General features: G+C 49.3%; 7 protein-coding genes across 7 annotated transcripts; 5 read left to right on the forward strand and 2 right to left on the reverse strand.

Moving 5' to 3' along the window:
• Positions 1 to 2682: 2682 nt before the first annotated feature.
• N7506_010543 (Zn(II)2Cys6 transcription factor domain-containing protein) lies at positions 2683 to 4259 on the forward strand (the record flags this gene model as incomplete). Its single annotated transcript, XM_056959836.1, has 4 exons — positions 2683 to 2739; positions 2787 to 3341; positions 3396 to 3533; positions 3597 to 4259. The coding sequence occupies 4 exons, from the start codon at positions 2683 to 2685 to the stop codon at positions 4257 to 4259; spliced, it is 1413 nt and encodes a 470-aa protein (XP_056809226.1).
• Positions 4260 to 4354: 95 nt separating this feature from the next.
• On the reverse strand, positions 4355 to 5327 carry N7506_010544 (uncharacterized protein; the record flags this gene model as incomplete). The annotated part of the gene is made up of 3 exons (XM_056959837.1): positions 4355 to 4853; positions 4914 to 5043; positions 5102 to 5327. 3 exons carry the CDS (start codon positions 5325 to 5327, stop codon positions 4355 to 4357), a joined length of 855 nt encoding a protein of 284 aa, XP_056809227.1.
• A 1013-nt stretch (positions 5328 to 6340) lies between these two features.
• N7506_010545 (uncharacterized protein) lies at positions 6341 to 6997 on the forward strand (the record flags this gene model as incomplete). The annotated part of the gene is made up of 1 exon (XM_056959838.1): positions 6341 to 6997. The coding sequence occupies one exon, from the start codon at positions 6341 to 6343 to the stop codon at positions 6995 to 6997; it is 657 nt and encodes a 218-aa protein (XP_056809228.1).
• Positions 6998 to 7364: 367 nt separating this feature from the next.
• On the forward strand, positions 7365 to 8646 carry lysB (homoisocitrate dehydrogenase lysB; the record flags this gene model as incomplete). Its single annotated transcript, XM_056959839.1, has 4 exons — positions 7365 to 7392; positions 7457 to 7497; positions 7567 to 7736; positions 7803 to 8646. 4 exons carry the CDS (start codon positions 7365 to 7367, stop codon positions 8644 to 8646), a joined length of 1083 nt encoding a protein of 360 aa, XP_056809229.1.
• Positions 8647 to 8845: 199 nt separating this feature from the next.
• Positions 8846 to 9882, reverse strand: N7506_010547 (DUF1769 domain-containing protein; the record flags this gene model as incomplete). Its single annotated transcript, XM_056959840.1, has 3 exons — positions 8846 to 9084; positions 9142 to 9660; positions 9717 to 9882. 3 exons carry the CDS (start codon positions 9880 to 9882, stop codon positions 8846 to 8848), a joined length of 924 nt encoding a protein of 307 aa, XP_056809230.1.
• An 852-nt stretch (positions 9883 to 10734) lies between these two features.
• N7506_010548 (uncharacterized protein) lies at positions 10735 to 11415 on the forward strand (the record flags this gene model as incomplete). The annotated part of the gene is made up of 1 exon (XM_056959841.1): positions 10735 to 11415. The coding sequence occupies one exon, from the start codon at positions 10735 to 10737 to the stop codon at positions 11413 to 11415; it is 681 nt and encodes a 226-aa protein (XP_056809231.1).
• A 542-nt stretch (positions 11416 to 11957) lies between these two features.
• On the forward strand, positions 11958 to 16719 carry N7506_010549 (kinetochore-microtubule binding complex subunit SPC105; the record flags this gene model as incomplete). Its single annotated transcript, XM_056959842.1, has 6 exons — positions 11958 to 12197; positions 12269 to 12490; positions 12559 to 12655; positions 12709 to 15227; positions 15285 to 15906; positions 15962 to 16719. 6 exons carry the CDS (start codon positions 11958 to 11960, stop codon positions 16717 to 16719), a joined length of 4458 nt encoding a protein of 1485 aa, XP_056809232.1.
• Between the last annotated feature and the right edge of the window lie 795 nt (positions 16720 to 17514).

Raw genomic sequence — 17514 nt, forward strand, 5'->3', positions numbered from 1 at the left:
AGTAGACACAAAAAGTCTAATACTTGTCGTAAAGGGAAGAAAAAGGGATTTAATCAGTCATTGATTTCGGATTCTTTGCAGAACCATTTCACGAGAGACTCACCCAGTGTCCACAGAGTGACAACATTTCAAATCGAGGAGCAGATATTGAAGACAATTACGTGTCTTCGTTTGCCTTTCCAGACGGTGGAGAACCCGGTGTTTCAGAGGCTACTCAGCCTTTTATATTCTGGTCCCGGAGAATTGGAACTTCCGTCAGCGAAGACCCTGCGGAGGCGGCTCCGGGATGCAGTCAATTGCCAGCAAGAGTTACAGTTACAAGATCTGCCTGAAGATGCCAAGGTTTCCCTCGCTTTAGATTGTTGGACCAGTCCATTTCAGCAGGCATTCATGGCAATCACGGTTTATTTCATCGACAAAGATTGGAACTATAGGGAAATGCTCCTCGGCTTTGAGCCGTTGCACGGTCCTCATACAGGCAACAACCTTAGTGATGTTTTGCACCGGTTACTGGAGGAACGAAAACTTCTCGATCGTATTTTTAGCGTTACTACAGACAACGCTACCAACAACGACACCATGATACGCGCCTTGCAAGAGAGACTGCTCTCTATCGGAGCTATTAGCTCCAGGGAATCAATAGTCCGGGTTCCCTGCATGGCTCATGTGATCCAGCTTTGCCTGAAACAGCTACTGGGACATATCAGGGCAGCACCTAAGAATAAAGAAGTCAGAGCCTTTTGGTCCGACACCCAAGCCCACGGGTTGAAGGATTCGATCAACTATGGAGACGTGGCTCATACACTGACAAAGGTGAGCCAAGATATTCACTTTTTCAATATACTCAGAGCACTGACAGCATTAGATTCGATCCTTTGCGATCTTTGTCAACGCAAGCCCACAACGGCGTGATGCTTTTTTATGCCTCCAATCAGGTGGTACTCGGCTTTTTCCGTTACATGACGTTCAGACACGCTGGAATTCAACTTTTTTGATGCTTCGCCGAGCACGCCGGCTGAGAAATGTAATCGACAAATACTGCTGCGATCATGAATACTCGCAGCTCAAGGTTACCGACGTTGAATGGAGGCAAATTGACTACCTCGTTCATTTGACCAAACCGTTTTTTCAGTTCACCATGGCTCTGATGAAGACCAGAGACGTCACAATCCATAGTGTGTTCCTTGTGTATAGGAAACTACTGGAGCATATCGAACGGTCGAATCGAAGATTGAAGAGAAAGACAACACCCTGGAAGAAAGACATGTATGGCGCGTTGCTTGTGGCGAGGCAGAAGCTGAAAGAGTACTACGAAAAAACCTACCGCGACCACGGTTTTCTCTATGGCACTGGAACATTACTTGCCCCTCAGTATAAACTGAGTGCTTTTGATGATCGAGAGTACTCAACTTGCCATGAAGATACGTCAAAAAGGTACTGTGAATATTTGAGAGCATCTTTCACACAGTATCAGCAGCAGAACCCCGAGTTGCTATTCCGTACGGTCCAGCGATCTTCCAATTCGCATAGCACAGAGCTTGATCGGCTACTCGAGCCACCTGGTGCAGCGATTTTCCATGAAGGAGTAGAGTATGACGAAGTGGACCAGTATCTTCGCGAAGGCACGAGCAATCAGTACAACACACTAGAACAACTGACTGACCTCGAATAGCCAATGTCCCTGTGTCGCCGCGACTTTATTGGAAAGAACACGAGCGCGAATTCCCAGTGCTGTCTCGGCTCGCACGAGACTTGCTTTCAGTCCCTGCCACCGGCGCGGGTGTAGAAAGGCTCTTCAATAGCGCACGAGACATTTGTCATTATCGCCGAGGGTCTCTTCACGAAGGGACTATTCAAGACTTGATGATGTACATGTGCTCAGAAAAGCTCACACTAGAGGGACAGCAATTGATTCGTCTGGAGAAACCGTTGGAGAGCGAGAGCCAAGAGGCACTTGAAGAGGATGAAGCGTTGAAGGCAATCGAAGAGGATGCAGAGCCGATCAGCGACAATGAGGAGATTGAAGAGAGCGAGAATCTCGAGGGTAACTCTGAGCCAGAGGGGACATACCAAGTGGAGTGTACGGTGGTAGAGACCGGCCGGAGCTCTATACACAGACATATTCACGAACCTGAACAAGAAGAAGAGAGTATGGAGGAAGACGTGGTTGATTACGACGAAGCAGATTTACTTCCGCCTCCAATCATGCAATTGAGTGATAGAAGCCAGAAGAGATCTTCTGGTCGGGTAACAATGCCCTCCAGCAGACTGCGAGGTTACGAGGTATACTAGTCTTTAATAATTAGCCAATTTGATTTTTACAAGCCCTTCATGTTCCTTTCCAAATATTCTCAGCTAGAAGCTAGTAGTTACGCCATCGAAACAATTAGATAATCGAAAATTACTGCATAACTTAGTGTAAAATGATCAGTCAGCTTTTTTTGCTTTTTTGGGTAATCGCGGGTACCCATTTGGGTCTTGGGTTGGGTTTCCCGGATGACAACCCGCCCCCGGGTTTGCTGACTAAGACCCAACCCGGCCCATGGGCTGGGTTTTCGCGGGCGGGTTTGGGCGGTGGGCGGGTTTTGGCGAGGCCTAGTTCCAAGGTTCCTATACGAGGTCCATTTGGCCATCTCATCCTATACTCATCTTATATCTAGATCATGCTACTATGATCAAATTATGGTTGGCGTGCCTCGTAGCCATGGATGTTCACTTTGTGTCAAACGCCGAATCAAGGTGAGTCTTCAACATTTGCCGCAAGCTCGTTACTCACAACGCCACAGTGTGACCAAAGACTGCCTGGCTGTGTCAAATGCGAGAAATATGGCCAACCTTGTCCTGGGTATGACCGAGGCTTTAGATTTGTGGCTGGAAAGCCATATCGAAACCGGCGTCAGCCCAAATCACCGGGCGACAAGAAAGACACACCTTTGAGTGCAACGTCCAGCCCAGAGATAGAGTTTGAGGCTGCTGGTCAGACACTAGCTCTAAGAGAAAGACCTCATATGATCATTTCCAAGGATCTGAATGTCATGCAATGCCTGTGTACGCTCATAGACGACTTCTCCCAGCCATACTCGCCCAGCCCGAGGCACGTTGTGACCCGCTGGCTAGAGTTCCTGCCCTCCATTTACGGCCAGAATAAAGTTTTGGATTCGACCATCAGGTCTTTCACAGCCCACCACTTTGGGCGCGTGGCTGGAAACACGCAAATGGTCTCATATGCGCGAATGGCATACGGAGAAGCCCTCCAGGGACTCCGGAGATCTTTGGAGACACCTGCTGAAAGCCTCTCTACTCACGTGTTCTGTGCAGTTGTGATGCTGTGCATGTATGAGGTAAGAGCATAACCAATTGGCTCTGGCTGTCAGGATTACACTGACAGTGTCTAGCTATTCACGGATACCGAGAACCCAGACTCATGGATGAAACACGCCAAAGGACTGAGTCAGTTGGTGAAAATTCGAGGACCAGATAGGTATAGCAATTTGCTTGACATTACACTACTCAAAGCGTCTCGAGGCCTAATAGTACGTTTCATGTCTCCCCTGGTGATGGGGAAACTTCTGCTTGGGTGATCTAATGTCTGTCAGGTCATGCACTCCATGTTTTCTGGGGAGGAATGCTTTCTAGCCTCTGAAGACTGGCATCAGAAAATGCGACAACAATTTACGACAGACTTATCAGCAGAAATGCACAACAGCATCGAATCATTCTTTGCATACTTCACATACGCACCAAGTCTTGTGCACAAGCTTTACGCCTTGAGGCACATTGAGTTGACTAAGGCTGAGTCGCTACACGCGATTTCAGAAGTGGTGTCTAAAGCTCTTGAGATGCAAATGAATTTGGCCACCTGGTACGAAAACTACTCGCGAATTGCATTACCGCCCGTCGAGAAACTTTCTTCAACGAGGGATAAACTATACCCCATCATCCTTGAATACGCAGATGTGAGTCAGGCAACGATATATTGTGGCTACTACTCCTACATGGTGATCATCCATGAAGTATTGAAAACTTGTGGATATCCAGGTGACCATGAGATGATGGTCATCTACTTCAAGGATCAAATCTGCAAATCGGTTGAATACAATAGCGTGGGAGTCTTGGGGCCATATCGAATGGGATTCCCTCTACGCGTGGCGATCGAGATTGCCGACCCAGTGACGAAATCATGGATTATGGGTCGACTCGAACAATTTTCAAAAATTTACGCCGCATCTGAACCAAAGAATTACGAAACTGTTCTCTGATTACAAAAATTATATTCAATAATGTCACAATCCCAAAACAAAACTTTCACCCAGTCAGTTCCCCGGAACCCACAAACTCACCGACAACGAAGTTCTCAATTTTCCGGCGTTTCCAAGTCATCATATGCAATCCGCTTCTTAATTGCCGATGGCCAAATAGGTTCCGCCACTGCTCGTGCCAGCAGGAGGAAGATGACAATCAATATTTCCATCAAAAGACCCATCCCAACCATAATACCAACATCACCATTCGCGGGGTTGAATTTGGGGGGACCATACTCCAAGAGCAGGAAGTAGATCACTCGAATCAACAAGAATGGCAGAGTCAACAGAGCCAGCAGCGTTGCTCGTTGACCTGATTCAGGAAGGACTGTCCGGGATTTCACCGCGAGCCAAGTCACCAAACTGCACACATAGACGAAGGTAACAATCAGAACAATCGATCCAGCCTCCCCCAATTGGTGCATTTTGATGATTCCGCCGACGACGGCGAGGACAATGGCAATGAGAATCGGAAAGCGGAAGAAGTGCAGGGCGAAGCGAATTGGCTTGGTCCATTTCGAATTTCCCGGTCCAGTTTCTCCGGATTGTCCACTATGTACAGGCGGTTTTAGCATTGGTGGATACCTTGTTTGATTCAAATCTCAAACTTACCATCTCAGCATCACTAAACTGACTTCGAACAAAAGGGGTGAAAGGCCCACGCTTTGCAGGATGGATGCCGCAGTGACCATTGACATGTTCGGGTGGGAGGCGAGCACTAAAGCTGAACCAGCTATGCGAACTGCGACGAGTTAATCAATATCCTCAGAAAGATTATGCATTGTATTCCGGCCACTCACTTTGCGATAGCAGACCGACCATGCTCCACCAAGAGTAGAGGATGTAGCGTCCGATGCTCTTGTTTTTGTTGTGATGCCAGTATTGCCGCTCTTGTATGAATCTCGTACCAAACTGGACAATATGAATCAAGGAATAAATCACTATCTCAGCGATAGCAATGTTTCGCTTTCCGGTTGAGATGGACGAGTCTGAGTCCACGGAACGGGATAGAAGGTTGGATTCCATGGTGAGTCCCTATAACGAGAGATCGTTGGTGATTGATTTCGTGCCCAGTGGAGTTTTCAGTTGAATTTGAAGGACATCAAGTGCAATTGAACCCTTTAAGTATCTCATTTCTGGCAATATCATCCTTTTTTTGACTTTGTATACACTGGATCCACCTCGTGGTAAATGACCCATTTGGGTTTAGCGTCAGTGCGTAGCTCGTAAATGACACGACCCATGGACGGCAAAGCGAACTGTTCCAAGGTGCCTTGGAAATTATAGGTTAATATTTTTGCTTCGCGATAAAAGACCCATTTGGGTAATTTTCGCCTGCAGGTCTGAATAATATTCATAGTAATATTATCGTTGCGAAGCTTACCTGCAGTACCTTATGCCCCACAAGGTTCTCTACTCCTTGACTGGATACTGTTTACTGGATCTACATTGAAATTTGTGTCATCTCATAACTCTACAATTGATGCTATAATATGTTTTTATTTTTTTATTTTTTTATCATACTACCCCGTACAGATTCTAGATCTATGAGTCGTTGCACAGGTCGCAACACAGATCACAAGAACTTCAGTGGAGTATATTCTATGTTACTCATCTGAGGCGAGCCAAATAAACAAATATTGTGTGCCACAAATCCCGGGTTGACCCGGCATAATGAAGTGAAATCTTTGGACAAAACCATGCCGGGTTGTGTAGAATTCATGCACTACAGGAGAAGATCTTGCAGATTGTATCAAACCCGGCTTCGACAAGCTAATTTCCACCCGTAAGCTTCAATCCTACAAAACCGAGAGCCTGAAGCTGTACGCATAACAGGCCGTGTAGCCGCAGCACAAACTTTGTATTCAAACAGGTTATTCCAATGGCTACGGGCGTCAATGGACACAGGCTTCTAGCAGGCCTCTTGGGTATAAAAGGCTTGATCTCAGCTTCATCTTGCCGATCATCCCATCTACTGCGTACTCAATCAAGATCAGCAAAAACACCACAAGATAAACAATTACTTCGATTCGGTCACAATGGTTGACGCTGCCTATCGTATTCCCGGCAAGAACGAGTACTATATTTTCTCGGGCCGGAATTATTGTCGCCTCAGGGTATCCCCCCCAAATAATGAGAGTATTGCTGCAGGCCCAGAATTAATTACCGAGGGCTGGGAAACTCTCCGAAAGGGTGGATTTGGAACGATTGACACTGTGGTCTCTGTTCCGGGCTACGAGGACCAGCTTTATGTGTTCTTCGGAGGCCACTACGTCCAAATCAAGCTCGAAAACTACGATGACAGCTTTGTCATCGATGGAGTCCGTTCAATCGAATCCGGGTGGAAGTCACTTGTCCAAGCGGGATTTGACACCGTGGATGCTGCACTCAGAGTGCCAGGAAGCCACACCAGTATCTACTTCTTCCGCGGCTTGAACTATGTCCGCGTCGACACCGCCACCGACAGAGTGACAGGCAAAGTTCACCAAATCAAGACAGGCTGGCCAAGTATTGCTAAGGCTGGGTTCGACTCTGTCGATGCCATTGTTCCAGTTCTGGACCAGCAGGGTCATTACTATGTGTTCTATGGCGATCAATATGCAGTGATTGGGTTGGATAACAATGGCAAAGATACCCTTATCACGACTGCAAAGCAAATCAGCGAAGGATGGAGATCTTTGGATGGATGGGTCTAGAAACAGGTGATACATTTTGTCATTGCCAAGTTAGTGTGATCTTGACCTCAGATGCAATGAAAGCAAACATTCATTCCATTCACAAGTGGAAGCAAGATGAGTGGTCAGACTATGGATAGCAGATTTTTGGGTTACGTAGTACTTAGCAAGATCCAATGGTACCAGATATCATCTCCAGGGCTGTAATAGATCATTTGTTGTCATTCGACATCGCTATGAAACAGCGCTGATCATGAGCAAGTCCAAACTTTGGCGTGACTCCGGACCGGAGGAAGGGATTCTTGTCGGATAAACGATGATCCTCCCCCATACAAAAAGGAAAGCTCCGATGACGGCGAAAGTCCAGCAACTCTGCAACAGATCAAAAATGGCTGCCGCTCGTACACTTCGTATTGGTACGATCGCCTGGGCTCTCCAAAACTGTGGCATGTCAATTGGCTAATGGGTGTCATTATCTAGGTCTCATCCCCGGAGACGGTATCGGACGGGAGGTCATCCCGGTGGGTAGCTCCAACGACATGAACGATGAGCCAATTGACTGACCTGGGGTTTTTTTTGATACAATATAGGCTGGTCGTCGTCTTCTCGAGTCTCTTCCCTCTTCCCTGAACCTCAAGTTCAACTTCGTTGACCTCGAGGCTGGCTACGACACTTTCCAGAAGACCGGAACTGCTCTGCCCGACAAGACCGTCGACACTCTGAAGAAGGAGTGCGATGGCGCTCTTTTCGGTGCTGTCAGGTAAATCCAAACCTACAATTGTCTCCCACCAGCTCGGTCCCGCTGACAACGACCGCCCACCTCTAGCTCCCCCAGCACCAAGGTCGCTGGTTACTCTTCCCCCATTGTCGCTCTGCGCAAGAAGCTCGACCTCTTCGCCAATGTTCGCCCCGTCAAGACTACTGTCGGTAGCAGCAACGGTAACCCTATCGACCTCGTCATTGTCCGCGAGAACACCGAGGACCTTTACGTGAAGGAGGAGCGCACCACCGAGGGCCCCGACGGCAAGGTCGCCGAGGCTATCAAGCGTATCTCCGAGCGTGCCTCTAGCCGTATCTCCACCATCGCTGGTGAGATCGCTCTCCGCCGCCAGAACATCCGCGCCGCTGCCCCTGCCACCTCCACCCGCAACCAGGCCATGGTCACCATCACCCACAAGTCCAACGTCCTTTCCCAGACCGACGGTCTCTTCCGTGAGACCGCGCGCAAGGCCCTTACCGCTGAGAAGTTCTCTTCCGTCCACATTGAGGAGCAGATTGTCGACTCCATGGTTTACAAGCTCTTCCGCCAGCCCGAGTACTACGATGTCATTGTCGCCCCTAACCTGTACGGTGACATCCTGTCTGACGGTGCTGCTGCCCTTGTCGGCAGCTTGGGTCTCGTTCCCAGTGCCAACGTCGGTGACAACTTTGCTATCGGTGAGCCCTGCCATGGCAGTGCCCCCGACATCGAGGGCCAGGGTATCTCCAACCCCATCGCTACTCTCCGCAGTGTTGCTCTTATGCTCGAGTTCCTGGGTGAGGAGCAGGCTGCTGCCAAGATCTACGCTGCCGTTGACGGCAACCTGGATGCTGCTCAGTTCCTTACTCCTGACATGGGTGGCAAGGCCACTACCCAGCAGGTGTTGGACGACGTCCTGAAGAGACTGTAAGAGATGAAAAAAAGACTTGTATAAATTTCAGGATTAGCAAATGACAGGAGAGAATGAATGTGTAATTTTCTCGTATATGACGGTCATCGGAATCATCTCTAACAGTAAGGCACGACTGAGTGACAAGAGGACTGGCATCATGTCGCCTGATGCATTCTCCTCGCCGAATCCAGGCTCTTTCTCCAAACCCAGGGCAACCTTACTCCACGTCACCAGCTGATGGCTCCGGCTCCCAGTCAAACTTTCCTAAATTCTCATTTTTGTCCTGGGTACTCTGTCCTTGCTTGTCTCGGTTTTCCGCGAGAACCACAGAGAAGACAATGGCAAGATACACCTGCCCAGTAGATCTGTCCTTGAGTGTATAGCGCAACTCATGGTTCTTCTCTTCCACGTACTTCATGACATGCAACGTGAAACCAGGCAGACGAACCGAGAAGTCTAAGACCGGTAAGCAATGACGAACGAAATAGGCACCACGGGTTAAGTTTCACTTACCAGTGAAATCCAGATAAGGATTTCCAAAATCTGCCACATACATCCTACCTGGCTCGAACTCGAAGTCTTTCCTATTCCCTTCATCCTGGAAATGCTTTCTGCGCCCCTCGACTGTATCAGGGATATTAGACTGTCGACGATTCTCCGCAGCCTCTTCACTGTAAGCTCCCTCTTCGACCACTTCATCATGAAGCTTTGGAACTCCGTCAGATTTGCTCATCTTATCGCCAATCCGGAGTATATCCCACGTAGCCAGGGCTGGGCTGAACAGATATGGTTGCTCTGCGTAGACATCTCCATCTAATCCCGGATCAAGCGTCCATTTAACCATCCGCAGCGCGGCATTGAAGCCCGGGGGCAGTATATCGCGGATCGGATGGTCAAAGTCATTGCCGAAGACGAGATCGTTGCCGTTCACGCGCTCTTTGAAGACGATCGAGAAACATATGGAGTACAAGTCCTTTGTATGTAGAGGGTGCTCGAAGTATGGGCTGGTGGAGGGCGAGTTTTTGGGATATCCTATGGATTGAGGGCCGGGTCAGCTTGGGTGCTTCTAAAATAGGACATCATCATACCTGTATAGCCTTTAATACGCACACACAGACTCACGATGGCATGATCATTTTCTATGCGTATTGTATCACCATTTACGGGTACCTCTTGATGGGTATCACTGTGATGAACGGGACCAGCTGTAACCCTCAAGCGGGACTCGTGGGCATTGGCTTCGTGACCAGTCATGCTTGATCATGTATAACGAGTTGGATTTGTGGACAGTAAGATCGACGGCTTCCCAAAGTTGAGTCTTGTGATTTTTAGCTCGTTCCTCATTATCGTTCAAAAATTGAGCCACATACCTATAGATTTCAACTAGAAGAGAAGAATACGTGTGAGTGTGAAAACCAGAAGCTACAACCCGGAGGTCAAGAATCTAGGTTCATGTTGACGCCCGACAACGTCATCGCAGTCCACCAAGTGACGATAAGATCTGATAACGATTAATCATATCAAAAATCTTTAAATTCATTCTGATGGTCAAAGGCTATGATTTATGTGGACATACACCTAGCTCCTAGTCTAGTATCAAGCTGCAATGCCCGGGATTCAGCACAAAGCACATGTAGAATACCACAGAATCTAGTGGTTCGAGCTTCTTCGTTTAGTTTGCCTACTCAGGGCGTTATTAGTGGAAGTAAAGATTTGAAGCATTCCAGAAGTTTTGCGCGGACATGATCCGAGCCGTTTTCCAAAATGCGCCCATCTACTACTCCGTACAGTACTCGGGGTAAACGGCATTCTTCCCGGCCCCCAAATTAGTTCGGGGACTGACCTCACGGCCCCCAAAGAAGGGAAGTTACTCACATCTGATTGGCTCCGTAAGACACGGAGACCAAAAGGGATAGCTCGGCCGCAAAACCATAAAAGTGGTGGAGAACGCCAAGACTCTAAAGAGTATGAGGACCAGGACACTTAAGGTAGATGGACCCTCCTGAGGACTTTTTTCAACTCTGAGATGTATGATACTCTCTACTTCTGCTTCTGATTTTCATAAATTCAACCAAATATCCCCCCAAGAGCACCTCCGATTGCACAATGGCTTCATCAGACATCCCTTCTGATACTCAACAACTTCAACATCCGCTCGAGAACCCCACATTTACCGTCAATTTCACATGGCGAGGATGGAAAGGCAAAGTCTTCGATGCCAAGTATCCTGGATCTGACCCTATATACACCATTGACTTCCCGGCCAAATCTGTTGCTAAATCGGAAGCCACAATGATCTTCAACAAGGGTGCCAGTGAAGAAGTTGTCGGAAAGGGCAAACTTAATCTGGTCTCCATCCATCCAAGCTATGAATTACATGGACAGAAGGGTCAACTACTGGCCCAGAAACGCTTCCGCACTGTGTACACCCACCGTTCGCTCAACTTTTCTACGAACGACACTCCCGTCACAATGACATGGTCAAGTGATGCAGGCTTTAAGACCTGGGATTTTGTCTGCGTTGACGAACAGCAGAACGCCGTGGCCAAATTCTCGGGAAATGCTTGGGGTGTCACCAATGTTGGCAAAATCGAGTTCGATGGTCCAAAGAAACACGATCGAGCTGCGCAGGAGGAGCTTTTGGTCACGGGAGTAATACTTTTCTACTGCATGATGGTTCGATGCAGTAACATTTTCAATCTCTTTGGGGCTATCTTTTCTCGTCCTGGACGCAAAGAACACATTGATCCTCAGCCTACGACTGGGACTGGCCAGGGAGCTCCTTGAATCAGTCTCTATTGAATACTGCCTTTGTTTTTCGATTAGAGAGATACCCTTTCTGCTGTACTTATTTTTGTGAGATTCACCATTGGTTACTCCGTATAGACAGTCAAGTTCAGCAACTAGGATTGGTTGTTTTTGCAATGCTTCTTGCAACCCCTTTGAAATGTGCCCTTCGGATGAGATCTGCGCTCATGGCTTGAGACTTGACCCACCACGTACAGCCACTTCAGGAATCAACTTTGCGGAGCAGTCGTTGCTGAATGGGATGAGAGGGTTCAGAAACGCGATTTATTGCTATGCATAAGACACCTGGAGTAAATGGGGAGTAGATAACTTTGAGACGAAACGTTTTATCTGATATGAGTTCTTAGTCAGCATGTCCCCGCCGCGGTTTCTGTGTTTGTTTACATAGTTTGCAGAAGAACTCCGAGTCGAAAGCCCGACGATCGACCAATGTCCGGCGCCTTCTTCGACCCCTATCACTCTTGGACTTTGGTCCTGTGACTCAGATCATTTCACTGAATGCGTCGAATTAATCGCCCAACATGACAACCCGAGCAGACTCCGCGGCTTCCCGACCGCGATCTCGTCGGTCTCTCGCTCATGTGCCGCGGTCGAAGATGATGTCCGCCCTGGACAAGGAGAATTCAACGGCGGAGTTGAGAGGGACCCAACCTTTCGCAAATAGCTCCAAATCCGCCATAAGAGACAAGAAGTCCCGCAGCAAGAGTTTGGGCCCCGGTGGCCTCGATGCGCTTCAAAGTTCGAACGGAAACCGCCGCCAGGTAGCTATCATTTCGACCCCTCCATGCGCGCATGCGCGCGCGAAATTATTCTGACGTGGAATTTTGTCTAGTCTACGGCCTCATTCCCTCTAAAATCCATCCTCAAGCCTACTGTTCCCGTGTCTCCCGTGCGGAACATCCCGTCGTTCGAGGAAACGCGCCGGCGCACGCCCGCTCGTGGCAAACCGCAGAGCCACGACGGCACAATGGATGGAGAAAGCTCGGAGGAGCAGGGAAAGGAGGGGCTCCTGATTGACTTCGAAATGACACCAAACCCCCCGCGACGGCTACTGGTTTCGACGACAATGACGACACCGCCAACCCATTTGATACTTTCAATGCCACATCTGCTATCCGTGAGGAGATGGCTGCTACCAAAGAACGAGACGATAAGGAGCGCAAAGATCGCGAGCGTCAGAACATCCTAGAGAAACGCGAAGCTCGACGAAAGTCAATGGGTTAGTCTTTGTCCTATCACGTTGAAAAAACCAATACTAACAACACTTTTCAGCAAACCGAAGGGTGTCCTTTGCCCCCGAAGCTACACTGCACACGTGGAATGTGGTGGAGATCCCCGATGACTCCACAGCATCATCGGCCGCCAACTCGACGAGACGCGCATCTGCTGCTGCAAACGCCCAGAACCAGCCCGCTCCCCCATCGCCCGAAAAGGATGATCCGTCCTCACCGGCAGACTCAGAATTTGGATTCTCGCCTGTGCGCACGCAGGATCTTAACCAGATCAGGGGAGGTCACCAATCATCTGGCAATGGCGACGAAGGCCAACATGAAATGTCGTCTAGCCCATTCAGTGGCAGCTCAGTAGGAAGTGAAGATACTGGAGTCCAAAGCATGGCTGGTGAAGAAGATGATGGGAACTCTTCGGACTCGGACGATGGATTCGATGCCGAAAGTACTGCAATGAGTATGGATGATATGACTTCTAGGTCAGGCGTCAGTGCCCACTCAGATGCGACTTCCAGCTCCAGCTCCAGTAGTAGACTCAACGAAGCCTTGCGTCAAGCTGCACAGGAAGCCGGGACTGAAATTGACGAAGACGGAGAAATGTCAATGGAAATTGCAGACCAGGAGATTACTGGCGCTTTCCAGCCGTGGATCAAGAAGGGCGAGAGGAAAAGCTTTGACTGGGACGATATCAGCGTAAAGCATGACCAGGAGAACATGGATCCACATCAAACTACCAATCCCACAGCAATGCCGGAATCCGACGATTACGAGGAAGACGAAGACCTCAGCATGGACGTGACAAATGCTGTAGGGCGCATTCTGGGAAAATCTCCTGGTCACCGCCAGAGCATGGCTCGCCGCAGGTCTACCGCCGATGAATCTAATTTCGGCGATCAAACAATGGAAATGACAAATGTTGTGGGCGGCATCGCACAGCAGCACTCCCCATCAAAGGAATTTGATAATGACGACGAGAATGACGATGAAGGGATGACGATGGAGTTTACATCGGCTGTCGGCCAAATCCTGGGCAACCGTCCCTCTCAGCCCCCCAACGTTGATGATGATGCGAACAGCGATCAAGGCACCAACTCTGAAGACGGAATGGAGATGGAGATGACCGGTGCTATCGGTGGAATCTTGCAGTCAGGGATCGATGCCAACGACAAGGTACACGCGAAGATGGTCATGGAACTTGAAACCGACTCCGGGCAGCTGAATAGCTCGCCTTTCCAGGACACAGTTCGACAATCTCCTGCAAAATCTCCTGCAAAATCGCCCGCCAAGTCACCTCTAGCCTACCAGATTGCTGCTGTGGCATCTGAAAGTGGAAGCCCTAGTCTGGAATCTGTTCCGGCTAGAACCTCGCGACGCAGCTCCAGCAGGAGATCATCGAGCGCGCCCAAGTCACCTCACCAACATCAGTCACCCCATACCAAAGCATTGACTCCCCCGAAACAATCCACTCCTCAAGTGAAACCAACCACTCCCAGCAAGACACCGCCGTCTAGCAATGTTTCTTTCCGGTCTGCGTCTCCCAAGAAGTTATTCAGGAAAGAACTTCGAGAATCAGCAGACAAGCGCAAGTCTCTCCGTAAGAGTCTATTTGAACATAACGCACTCACCGGGGAATCTACGCCGCTTTTCAAACTCCAGCCCCGCGAGAGTCGCCGCTCTTCTGGTCTCGGAATTGACAAGGAAGGTCTAGGGTCTCCTCGCGTGGCAGCTTTGCTTGACAAACGCCAATCGCTCGGCGAGAGCTCACCGCAATTCGTTCCCCAGGAAAAACCTCAGTCCGGTGTCCGTTTCGAAGACCCGGTACAAATGCAAGAAGAGGAAGAGCGGGATCGCGAGGAAGAGGAACTCAGAGAAGATGGTCACCTACCGGCGGCACAGTCGGACAAAGGTGTAACACCGAGTCTCAAAGATATGATCTCAAGCCTCAGTCCGAAGAAGTCTAGAATAGGTAGCCGCAAGAGTCTGCATGTTGGGGCAGCTCGTGGAATTCTTGGCAAACGCCCCGCTGAACTTGACTTCGACGAAGATGAAGTTGAAAATTCCCCCAAACGTCTGCGTGGCCACGATGTCAGTCCAGTCAAGGGTGTCAAATTGCCGGCGCCAACGGCAAATTATGGCAATACGCGCCGCTCAATCTTGTCCCCTGTCCGCAGAGCAGCCAGCTCATCGCCTCTCAAGGGTAGCACCACGCCGTCGCAAGATTCGCTCGCCCCCAAGACCTCTACAAGCCCTCTCAAGAATGGAGTTGACGCTCTCCACATTGAATCTGATCCTCAGCAACCCGAAGAGGATGCTGAAACCCCCGTTGAGGACTCTGCGGTGGAAGTGGAGCCCATTGAATTGCAGGATTTCCTGAAAATGACCAATATCCATTTCATGGAACTGACCACGACGAAGAGGCGGCACACAACTGCTCCCGGGAGTGCCACTAAGAAACTCATCCGAGCTTCAGGGGAGAATCTACCCAAGCCGGGCTCTATCACTTTTGAGGATTGTGTGGCAGCAGGATTCTGCACTGTGCCAATGCTTGAGCTATACCAGCATGTAAGTTCTTTCTGGCTGTGCTCTTCTCGTCTATATCTACTGATCACACCGTTATAGTCATGCCGGGAGCTCAAGTCATATATCTCCGAAGGTCGAACAGTGATTCGCTCCATCGAGGCTGAGACGTTTGCCGAAAATCCGCCACTCTTCCAAGAGTATGTCAATGCTCCGCCTGATATCCGATTGATCATGGACAACCAGTTCCGAAACGTGAAGACCCATGCTCGTTTGCTTAGCAAGGCCACGTGGTACGAATGGCGCATGAAACTTCTCGAGGGATTGAAGGAAGGGCTAAATCGGCACGTGGATGACATGAAGGCAGACGATGCGCTGCTCATCGAACGCGAAGAGCTCCTGAACAGCAATGTACCCACTCTAGTGGAAAAACACGCATCTCTTGAAGAAGAAGCCAGCACTCTACAGCAATTGGTCGAAGAGATGGAAAATTGCGACCAGGATGAATTACGCAGTACGCGTGGAAAGCTGTCTGACACTGACGCCGAGATTGCAGCCAAGAAGCAAGAGCTTGAACAGCTACAAGCAGAAGTCCAGCAGAAGACGAATCTTATTGAGACGGGCGCTGAGATGCGAGATGAGTTTTTGGCTCAAATCCAGGAGGCGGAGCAAGTGACAGAAAAATGTCGTGGCTGGAGTGCTCGGGAGATCAATGAACTGAAAGGTCGGTTGCTTTTTAGAACACATTTACATGCCCTCATTGCTGACTTGAAAAATAGCTTCTGTTCAACGAATTGAGCGCCAAACCGGGTGGTCGATAATCTCGGCTGAAGCCCCAACCGAGGCACCAGTTGGTCCATTGCTAAAGATGGCTTATCGCGACCAACTCCAGTTGAAATTCTACCCTGGGGCATTTTCCTCCAAGAACAGTGGCCAAGATGACAAGAAGAATTCTCCTCTCGAATTGACCTCCCAAAAGAAAGCGAATATTTCACCTATTGCATCTTTGGTTCTAGATTCCCTGCAGCGCTACCTCGCCACCGTTCAGCAATCTACTGTCGCACCCAAAGAGGTGCTAGGGCTCATCTCAAGCGCGTGGGACCACACCGTCGGTCTAGAAAATGAGGCGCGCATGCTGGAGTTCTGTGGTGTGACTCGTCTCACTTTGTCAAAGCCTGAGGACGGCTCTCTCTCTCTCCGCGCGCGTTGTACGCTACTTGGAAACATCAATACCCCATCATCAAAGCGCAAAAGCCTCCCGAAGAACAACAATACCAAGAGAATCGATGTGGACTTCATGGTTCGCACATGCATTGATAAGTCCGCTGCGGATAGCAGTATCGGCTCCCTTGACTTCATTACTGAGGTATTGGCAACCAAGGTATACGGCTTCGGCACTGGGAACAAGTCTGGTCTTTCTGACAAAGAACTGCAAAGCATTCTCGGCAAAGGTCTTAGCCAGAAGGACGGCAGTACTCAGCTAGGGAATGGTGTGTGGTGTGAGGCCGTACGAGCACTCACAGCTTCTGTTTTCTGATCTTTGATATCTATTTAATGATTATTTGGGAGGTTTGGGGACAGGGCAGGCTGGTATTGGGAAGGATGGCGCAGGGCTATCCCGGATAAGGCGTTGTTGCAAGGTTATACCTACATCATTCTTATCGTCATATCCATTCATTGAATGAATCTACCCGTGGACCCTTTGTGGTTTCTTTTACTATCATTTCAAGCCCTATGCAGTCCCCTTTCTGCTCAGCTGTGGGCCCTCTCTGGACAGTACAGGACACCTTAAGCTAACTCCCTGCGTGTAGTCGAGCTTAGGTTGATATCCAGATGTAGTAGATGAGTATATCAATCTAGGGTACATCCTTAGCTTAGAGAAATACGTACAAACAGAAGTACTGGGCAGAATTGCCAGTCAAAAGACCAAATAAGGGCTCCCTGGCATAACAAATACCAGCTGGGTGAGGTGTCGCATGTCCTGATTTCGCGCCAGCTTAATCCCCAAAGGGCCCAATCCTCTCCATCTGTTGGGTCAGTTTCCTTCCCGAAGTACTGGGTTCGAATCCTAGTCCCGATGTCCAGCTGAATTTGTTATCCTTTTTTTGCTTTCCTTCCTTTCTTTTTGGTTTGTTTGTACCCACTACGATACAGGCCCTGGAGGGTCGAAGCTGGAACTGCGGAATCTGCAATCCTGGAACTCGTGACTGTAATTGGATATCGGACTCAAGCCCTGGGCTCCACGAGGGGCTGATCTACTATATACCCGTGGACACTTCTGATGTGTATTCCCACCTGGGCAGGTAGTCGAGTCCACGGGTAGGCAGTTTCA

This window comes from Penicillium brevicompactum (genome assembly GCF_028827555.1).
Source record: "Penicillium brevicompactum strain IBT 35665 chromosome Unknown utg000006l_segment0_segment0, whole genome shotgun sequence".
Classification (NCBI taxonomy): domain Eukaryota; kingdom Fungi; phylum Ascomycota; class Eurotiomycetes; order Eurotiales; family Aspergillaceae; genus Penicillium; species Penicillium brevicompactum.